This window comes from Arachis hypogaea, chromosome 20 (assembly GCF_003086295.3).
Source record: "Arachis hypogaea cultivar Tifrunner chromosome 20, arahy.Tifrunner.gnm2.J5K5, whole genome shotgun sequence".
Taxonomy (NCBI): domain Eukaryota; kingdom Viridiplantae; phylum Streptophyta; class Magnoliopsida; order Fabales; family Fabaceae; genus Arachis; species Arachis hypogaea.
In genome coordinates, this window is record NC_092055.1 from 38,816,518 (window position 1) to 38,826,520 (window position 10,003).

At 36.7% G+C, this 10,003-nt stretch overlaps 1 protein-coding gene across 1 annotated transcript; it reads left to right on the forward strand.

The window, feature by feature from the left end:
- Positions 1-1,902: 1,902 nt before the first annotated feature.
- Positions 1,903-7,871, forward strand: LOC112785786 (B3 domain-containing transcription factor VRN1-like). Its single transcript, XM_025829216.1, has 3 exons — positions 1,903-2,109; positions 7,059-7,617; positions 7,714-7,871. The coding sequence occupies exons 1-3, from the start codon at positions 1,903-1,905 to the stop codon at positions 7,869-7,871; spliced, it is 924 nt and encodes a 307-aa protein (XP_025685001.1).
- Positions 7,872-10,003: the final 2,132 nt, after the last annotated feature.

Here is a 10,003-nt window from a genome sequence, read left to right on the forward strand (position 1 = left end):
TACTTTTAATTATGCTCTTGAGTTTTGTGAGCTTTGCCTTGGGTTTGAGATATTCTCTTTTGTGAACCTCATACTTCTTCGACTCAGCTTGAATTTGTTCAAACTGATGCAATGATTTTCTTCTTATTGATCCTATTGAACTTCTTCGATCCAAGGGTCATCTTTGAAGTTGCCAATTGAGTTGAGTCTAGGAAACTTCATTTCTTGAGAGTTCTTGTTTATCTGGACCTAGATACATTCTCCCAAATCTTTGAGTATTATCCTTGACATTTGACTCTCCTTTCTAAAGTCTTGTATCCTTCTGAGTAGACTCGAGAATTATTTTGATATCACGTGCGACTTGTAGACGTAGTAACGCGATGCGTTAGTTCTTTAAGGCGTGATATGTGTATACGGAAGTTGAAGCGGTAGGTGTGCAACGTTATGAGTTGTGGGTGTTTTGTCCCTTGCGGACGGGTTTGCGGTTGTAAGGCTTGTGATCGAGTATGGGATTGTAAAGTGCTTGATTGAGTTAGAAAGTTGAAACCTTGAGGTCGATATGAGATTAGTGTGCGGATATTGAGCACATCGTTTTAACTCCATCCTGTTTTATAGCCTTTGATGCTTTGCCCTACTATCACATGATTGACCCATGTTATCTTTTGCATCGAGCCTACCTTGTAACGTTTGCTTTGCAATCACACTCCTACCTTTACACCCTTATGCTTATGACAATCAAAGTATTTGGAAACCGTATATATGATTATATTTTGAGATATTTTTGCTTCTTCCTTAAATATGTTCAAGGGTGAACTGTTATGGAATTTCTTTCATTTTGTATCAATTTTCGAGGGCGAAAATTTTTATAAGGTGGGTAGAATGTAAGACCCAGAACCTTTGAAAAGTCTTTTTATGATCAAGTCTCAAATCATATAATTATTTATTGCCTTAATTTTAGAAATCATTTTATTAAAGATAATTAAGGCAAGTTTTGATTTATGGGATTTGAGATAAGTTATGGTTATTATCCAATTTCACAATTATTGGATTATTTTCTATATTCAGAGTATAAAGTTGGTAGTTGTGAAATAATAAGGATTTCTATATGATTTGAATTAAAAATATTTTCAATATTAATACTACTACTTTGGAAAATAAATGATTTAATTATATTACTCCTAATTATTTGATTTGGATATTTTATTGAAAATAATTTGTGAAATTGGTGAGCAAATAGTATTTTCTATATATAATTAGCGTTGGATTTAAATTGGGTTTCAATTACTATATTACCCTTACTTTTATTTGAAATTACAAAAGTAACCCTAACCCTAATTTTCAAAAATGAAACCCTAACCCAGTGACCCGTTACCCGACCCGGTTCCCTCCACCCACACTCAGCAGCAGCAGCTGCTGCCCCTCTACCCTAGACACCCACACGCAGAGGCAAAAGGAAAAAAAAAAGAAAGAAAGAAAGAAACGAAGCAAAGAAAGGGGAAGGCAGAGTCGGGGAAGGGGAATCGGAGAAGAGGGATGGTGCGGTGCCGGCGAGAAATGCCGTCGCTGTTGCTGTCGCCAGGAGAGGAGAGAGACGCGAAGGAGGGAGATGAGGCTTCATTGCCGTCGCGCTCTGCCGCACGCGAGGAGCGCCGCCGTCGAAGCCACGCCTTTCGCCCTGCCTAGTCGCAGTTCTGCCATCCAGCACCCGTTCCGTCGCCTGAGGAGAATCGCAAAGACGAGAGGGAGCTCACGCCGCCTCCACCTCTGTTGACCCGTCAAATCTGAGACACGGGGAGAGAGGGTACGCGAGTGAGAAGGGGGCTGAGGGCTTGGAACCGCCGTGCCTAGTCTCGTCTGTGAAGCCATCGTTGTCGCACTACCACGTCGCACCGATTTGCCGCCGCCGAAGCTCCCTGTGACGCCATGAACCTGCTGTCAAACCATCACCGCCGCTGTGCTATGGAGCAGAGTGAGCCACGCCTGCGCTATTGGGGGTCTCACTGCTACCAGAGAAGGATTCTGGTCACCGCAGGTGTTGCTGTGAAGCTGCGCCTCTGTGTTTCTGACCGCCGGAGCTCCGGGCTGAGCTTCTGCCACTTGAGACCCTGCTTCCACCGTGTTCCACCGCCGGTAAGAGTTCTGAGTTTGGTTTCTATTCTTCTGGAATTCTGGAAGGGTTGTTAATGCCGCGTGGTTATTACAGTTGCCGTCACCGGGGTTTTTGCTCGCGATTGTCACTTGGGGTTATTGACGGAGCCGCTGCCGGGTCGATTTGGAGTTGCGGCTGCTTCGTTTTGCTAATTCAGTGAGTATTTCTCGTTTCGAAAAACCCCTGCTTTAGCGTTTGGTTGTGTTTGGTTAAAGACCTTGAGGCTTGGTAATGTAGGTTTGAGTTCCGATGTTTGCGTGTCTCATAAGTGTTGCGGAGGCTGCTGTGCCATTCCTTTTATTTCAGTAAGTGTTTTTACCTCGGAATCCTTGCCATTTGTTTTCAGTTATGAGTTTTAAGATTTCCACGATATTGATGTGTTAAAAAGTAGTAATCGAGCTTATATGTGGTGTTGAGGCTGTTTCGTCTATTGCGAAAAACAAGCAGAGCCGGGATTTTGGTTGTTGATTTCGGGATGAGACGGAAAGGACTCTGTGAGGCGTTTGGGTTATGGAATTGCATTTTGAGGTAGGGGCGCTTTCTAAAACTATACTTTATGTATTGGAATTATTACATATGGATACTGATGTGAGAAAATGTGTATTTGGTGATTGTATCGGCCTTATGTATTATTTGATTGTTTCGAAAGCTTATGAATGTTAGCTTGGCTGAATTGTTGTGCGGCTTTGTGAAATGTAATGTTTTAAAGTTGATTCTTTAAAGATTTGAAATATGAGTTTAATCTGTTGAGGATTGGTTTGAATTGAGTCAATTATTTTGACGATGTGAAAGATAGAATACTCTTGAAATTCAGCCTGGGTTGCTTTAATTGATTTGGTTTTGATAAATGATTTATTGCTGAACCGATTCTTTAAAGCTTTATAAATGAGTTAAATCGGTTGATATTGAGTTGATTTTTGAAATGGTTTTCTTGAGGTATGCCATTGAGGCGACTCTTGGATTTAGCTTGCTTTTGAATTGATTTCTGGTTTTGAGCTGTTGAAAAGGAATGAGAAACGGTTTAGTTGGGACCCGAACCGGGTGGCAAAAGTCCAAGTTTTAGGGGAGGTGCTGCCGAAATTTCTATAAAATCCGAGTCTTTATTGAAATGTTGTCTGAAAAATGATGAGTTAAAGACTTCTGCTATTTTATTTGAATTATCAAGAAAAGGATGATTCATGCTTTCGAAATGAGTTAGTAAAGGGGAAATTGTGATTTAGTTTTGCTTCTTAAGAAAGGCATTGTATCTCTTTCAAGAGAAAGTTATTTAGATGAAACTTGTGTTTTAAAGCTGTTTGAATGCGAAAAGGGTTTATGCCTTTGAATTTGACTTGGGGGTTTCAATTAAAGAAGTTTCAATGACTTTGAAAGAACCTGAATGTCTATTGACAAGTTTTATTTTGAAATGTTTTGAGAAAGGTTTTAAGTACTCTTTGAACTCTGAACTTTTGCAAGACTAAAACAATTTTGAACAGTTGAAACGCTTTAGAATTTATCATGGGGGTTGAAGCTGGTTTTGCCTAAGTAAAGGAAACGGCTTTGAAAGAAGTAAATGATTACGTGACTCGGTTTGGCTTAGATCCTATTTTATTACTCAAATCGGAAAGCCAAGGTTTTAATGATTTTAAATGAATTCGGCGAAATGAGTTATGCTACTCTCCCCTAAAGACTTGGGACTCTATCGAGAAACTTTGTTATAAAATCCCATTGTGGGATGGGTGATTTTGAATGTTCCCAAAATGAATCTTTAACTTTCCATGGTTTTGGAAGTTTTGGAAAGAGAATGCCGAGAGTGGCTTTGTTTTAAAAAGGGAACTCACTTTGAGTAAATTTGGCTTATGAGCCTGAGATGATTTGAGAAATGAGATCTTTAAAGCCAAGGCTAAAAAGAGTTGAAATTTGATTTCAAAGTGAAATGGCTTGAGAAAAGTGACTTATGGCTTAAATGCCAGTTTTATGAATTTGATGATGTTGAATGGTGGAAGTGTTGTTTTGTTGTGAGCCGGAATGGCCGTGTATGCTATTGAACTATGGCTAATTGCCGAATGAGTTGTGAGCCGTATGGCTGATTATGCATTATGAACTTAAGCCGAAGGGCTGTATTTATTGATAAATTGGCTGGTTCTGGATTGAACCGTGAGCCGGATGGCTGAGATGGATGGTGATCCATGGTTGAGTATAAATGCATGTATGCAATCGAATGAATTGTGAATTTAAGCCGGATGGCTGAGATGAATGTTGTATGCGAGTATGCTTGTGTTTTCTCTCTGGTTGTAAAGGTGACAGGGCACCGATACCCTCTAATGGCGACAGGGCGCAGATACCCTCTAATGGCGATAGGGCGCAGGTACCCTCTAATGGTGATAGGGCGCAGATACCCTCTAATGGCGACAGGGCGCAGATACCCTCTAATGATAATAAAGCGCACCAGAGAGACTGTGTCCGGGTTAGCTACCGGACACGTCGGGTTGGCTTGGTAACCGACAGATGATATCATCAGCCACTAGGGACAGGCATGCATCATATGCATTTGTGTGACATTGGTTGGGTGTGCATATTATACTTGGTTTGCCTATGTGATTAATTGCTAACTGTTCTACTTGTAATAATTGTTTGTTTGTGCTTGCATCCTTCTATTTGTGTTTGCTACTGGGACTCTGTTGGACTGTGGTGATTGGTTGCTGGTTGGATTGTTTGGACCTAGGGCCGTGGTTGGAATGAGGTGAACCGATGGTTGATTTCACTTTTGTGTTTCTGGTTTGGAATAAAATTATGAAAGGCTATTTTGGTTCCGCATAGATAAACCGTTTTGAAAGGCTTTTGAGTTTTTGAGAATTGAACGGTTCTTCTTTCCGAAAAGGTTTCCGACTTTACTTCTATTGTAAACCGTTGTTTTTGAAAAGAGGCATAAGACGATTATGAATCACTGGTGCGGTTATCTTCACGTATCCTATTACAGTAATTCCCAAAAACCCTCTACTGAGAACCCTTTCGAGGATGATGTTCTCACCCCCCTACATTTTTCCCCTTTCAGGATATGGGCGCAGAAGTTACGAAGAGTTCATTTAGTTGTTGTTGAGATGCTCTATATTGTTTTAGTTATGGTTTATTGTACCCTTGCCTTTATCTTGATATAATCTGTAAGAGGGATAGGGATTGTATTGGATTATGTTTGTAATATTATTTATATATATATATTTGTACATATATATGGATGTACTCTTTATGAGTTTTGTAAGTTGTATGGTATTTATGGATGTATGTCATCGGATGAAAGTATTTTTGGGAACGGTATTGCGGTTTAAAGTTTTAAACAGGCTCATATTTTAGTATTAAATATTATAAAAGTCGTCGTAATGTCCGAGCTATCAGAGTTGCGCAGCCGGAAGCGTGAGCTTTGGTAGTTAGGGTATTACACTATAAACTTGATAATCTTCTGTGTTGCTGCTAAACTTAAGGGAGATTCCTGCTTTAGCTTTACAGTCCAACTTATGCTCCCTTTCTGCTGATAGGACTGTGAAAGTGTAGCATAAAAAGTTGCAGCAAAATCAATTTTGCTCTGCCAGTACACTGCAATTACCTTTGCCGAGTAGAGCTTAAGTTGCAGAAAAGAGAAAACAGAAATGAGTTTCAGTGGTTGGATGAAGTCCAGCTTGTAAATTTCTGGGTCATCACTTCAGTTGCTGTCTAATATCTGTCCTAAAGGATGCATCTTGTTGATTTGATGAAAATGATTTTCAAGAGACTGAGTGTATGTGTGATAATTTTAATATATATATATTTCTATTTCTTTGTGCTTATACTTGTATGAACTAATAATATTGAAGAATAATGGTTTGTTTGCCTAAACTAGACATCCTAAAATGCTTATTATTTTAAAATGCATGCTTTTCAGTTGATCCTCAATAACATGAATCACTGTTTTTATCAAAGATTTACTCTCTTTCAAAGAACTTCATAGTTTTCCATGCTTCAGAAGCCATTAAAGGTATATCTCTATCTAATTACGAACTCTACTGTATAATACAGAAGAATATGATATATTGATAGATAAACTTCAGCATTTGATATGAACCATTTACTTGACTTTATTAGTACTTGACTTTCTTGTATTTACCTTAGTAAAATATGGGTCCATGGGACTGAAATTCAGGTTGTGTGCTTTGTTGTTCAGGTTCCTGTCAATAAAAAGAACAAGAAAAAAGGTACCAAGAGGAATTGGAGGAGCACATTGTATCACTAATTTTTTCATTATTTGGTAAGCAGGCAAGTGAGGTTTCTATGGAGTTCACTTAGGATGTTTGATATAGGAGTGAATAGCTTTTACATTTTGCATGTAATTTATCTAAGGTTTTGAAATCTGTAATGGTCAAATTACACCAGTGTCTTGTTATTTTGCAATGTCTGTGCATTATGCATTTTTCCTTGACATGATCAATGTAAAAAAGAATGAGGGGTGTTATCAGATCAATTGTTTAATTGATAGTATAATTTTTAATCTTTCTCAATTGCATTATTTGACTTGTGTAGAAGTTTCCAGTCTTACCAAATGAGATAAGGCCTAGTTAATTATTGAATGTCCCACTCCCACATTGTTGCCTTAGTATTGTAGTATGTTCCATGTTATTTGCAATTTTGCATATTAAATAGACACTTGTTTTTAATACTTAAACCTAAGAAATATTTGGCATCTTTTCAGAGCCTGTATGTGATATCTGTATGACTATATTTGGCATTTGATTTGAGCTTCACTATTCACATTATTTTCAAGTGTTCTAGTTCAGGTTGAAGAGTTTCATTATCTTGAATTTCACTTGCCTTAAAGCTGAACTTGTTGAAATGGATTTCAGAACATAGAACATTGCATGTTTGAAATGAATCAATATATGATCTCCAATTTAATATGCGTAACCTGATTTGTGAATTGCAGAGAGTACCAGATAATTTTCTGAGAAAATATGGGGGTGAGCTTTCCTCCTTTGTTAACCTATCTGTTCCCGAGGGTAGTTCGTGGCATGTGGGACTGAAAAAGGTAGACAACAAATTTTGGTTCATTGATGGTTGGGCAGAATTTGTTCAGCGCTATTCCATCGGTGTTGGATACCTTTTAGCTTTCAGATACGAAGGAAAGTTGAATTTCAGTGTTCACATTTTTAATTTGGCTACTGCTGAGATAAATTATCAATCACCCACACGAAGCAGCAATGAAGGATCTTACTTTGCGAATTGCCTCAAAATTTTTGAAGAAATGGAAGATGAAGACTTCACTGAATCCAAACCAGCCTTGCAGAATCTATTTAACGGGTCCAAACTTAATAGTGTAAACTGGGGTGAGGGCAGGAATGCTCTTCCTACGAAAAGTGCCAGAGATATAGGTCTTCAATTTAATGCAATTGAGTTTAAAAAATCTACTGATGAACTGAAATTGTGTGCTTCTTTCGAGGAAAAGGCCAAAAAAACTGCAAGAAAGAAGCGAAAATCTAAACCTGGTAAGCTATAATTAAGTTATAACTAACTTTTGTTTCTAGGATTTAGTTATCAAAACCTTGAATTTTATGGTCAATACATTTCAGGAAGTGCAAAAGGCCAGGAAGCTTCTGATGAACAAAAAGAGGAGAGAGAAATGCGCATTAGATTGTATGAAAGTGCTTCTGCAAGGAAAAGAACCGTGACGGCTGAGGAAAGAGAAAAGGTTGTCAACGAAGCAAAAGCATTTGAACCAAAATTTTATCTGATGCCATGAAGGAATTAAGGGTCCCTAAGATGTTACATTTGGTGAGTTATCCGCGATATGTAATTTAGACAAACATAGTCATCTTGATTGTTTTTAATTTAACATATTGAAAGTTATTGGTGAGTTATCTGCCATATGTAATGTTATATTTGACAAATGAAAAATCTTGTTTCATTACATTGCAATACTAAAATCTGCTTTGCATATTTTCTTGAATTAAGATGGAGGCACTCTCATATAAAAAAAGGACTTCGAAGAGTTCTGTGTCGATTAAAATAATTAAAACATATCTATTAAAATCGACAGAATGGTTGTCACTTTTTAATTTTAAAATAGACAAGAAAACCCAAATATAGACAAAGAATTTATTGATATCTAAATAATAAAATCGACGACAACTGTGTCGATTTTACTGGATCAAATATCGACGGTAATGTTGTCAATTTTAGTAAGCATATTATAAATGAAAACATTGTCGATTTTATTGAATCAAATATCGATGGCAACGTTGTCAATTTTAGTAAGAATGTAAATTTCTCAAATTCATATTATAGACAGTAAAGCCGTCGATTTTATTAAATTATTATCGACGGCTAGGCAAGCCGTCGATTTTATTAGAATTTTGAAAAATCGACAAGCTTTATAGCGACCACCTCCGCCGTTCATTTTGCCGTCAAAATTTAATATTATCGAGGGCTAAGCCGTTGATTTGGCCGTCGATTTTAAAGATGTTTCTTGTAGTGCTCCAAGATCCATTGAATCAAGATGGATTTCAGCATCTAATATCCATGATAAGTAGTTGTTTTCAGATATATCAAGAGCATTAAATTCAAGTTGAGAGAGTTTCGACATAATAAAAGTTTGTTACCAGAGTCTCGTGCTGATAACGTGTTATAAAATAAATAAATAAGGAAGAGGTAATAAATATAAAATAAAGAAGTATAATTAGATAACTATAGTAGTAGTATTCACCACAATTACTATCTCAATATAATAGAGATGATTAATATATTTACTAATATTATATATTGTAAATTTAAAATCCACGGAGAAATAAAGAAAAGAGATTATTTATATTATTTTAATGTATAAAGAGAGAAGAATGTTTTCTTATTACTGTGGATCATATGCCTCAGACTCTTTTTCTATTTATACTCTGTACAAAATTTTCTTTTTTCAAACTTCATCAAGTTCATTCACTATAAGATTTTTATTTATTTGTGACAATTTTTTCTCTTATTTGTGGAGGTTTATAACCCCCACCAAATAATTTGTGGAGGTTTCTAAAATCTCCAAAATTTGAGGTGCCACGAGGTCTTTTGTGGGGATTTTTAAAAACCTCCACAATCTATTTAGTGGATATTTTGTGTGTATTTAGTGGGGTTTTATATTAGACTTTTGTAGCAGTTCTTGGTCAATGTTTGTGGCGGTTTAAAATCTCCCACAAAAAGATTTTTTCATTTTAAAAATAATAGCTATTCTGTGGAGGTTTCAAACCTGTCAATATAATTTTTAAAAATTAATCTACACTATTATTACACTACTAATTATTTATTATTAAAAAAATATTTAAGCAAGACATTAAAAATGTAGAAGAAAATTAAAATAAAAGAAATACTTTAAAACAAAATATAGCACATTATCATTATTTTCCAATCACATTAATTACAACTACAAAATATTAAAAATAACATGATAAAATACAGACTTATGTCTGGTGCACGAATTGTAAATCACACTTTTTACAACTCGTACCACTAACCAGCAAGTGCACTGGGTCGTCCAAGTAATACCTTACGTGAGTAAGGGTCGATCCCACGGAGATTGTTGGCTTGAAGCAATCTATGGTTATCTTGTAACTCTTATTCAGAAAAACAATAAAATAATTCACTTATCAAATTTGATTGCAAGGAATAAAAGGGCAGAACACAATTTATACTTGTATGCACTGATGGAGAGTAAGTTGGAGTTTTGGAGATGCTTTGTCTTCTGAAATTCTGCTTTCCTCTATTTTCTGATTCACGCACGCACGTCCTCCTATGGCAAGCTGTGTGTTGGGGGATCACCATTGTCAATGGCTACCATCCATCCTTCCAGTGAAAAGGGTCCAGGTGCGCTGTCACCGCACGGCTAATCATTTG

Coding starts and splice junctions, on each gene's coding strand:
- LOC112785786 (XM_025829216.1), top strand. CDS start 1,903: ATGAACCTGCTGTCAAACCATCACCGCCGCTGTGCTATGGAGCAGAGT. Junction 2,110..7,058: donor TCCACCGTGTTCCACCGCCG/GTAAGAGTTCTG, acceptor TGTGAATTGCAG/AGAGTACCAGATAATTTTCT. Junction 7,618..7,713: donor GAAGCGAAAATCTAAACCTG/GTAAGCTATAAT, acceptor GAAGTGCAAAAG/GCCAGGAAGCTTCTGATGAA.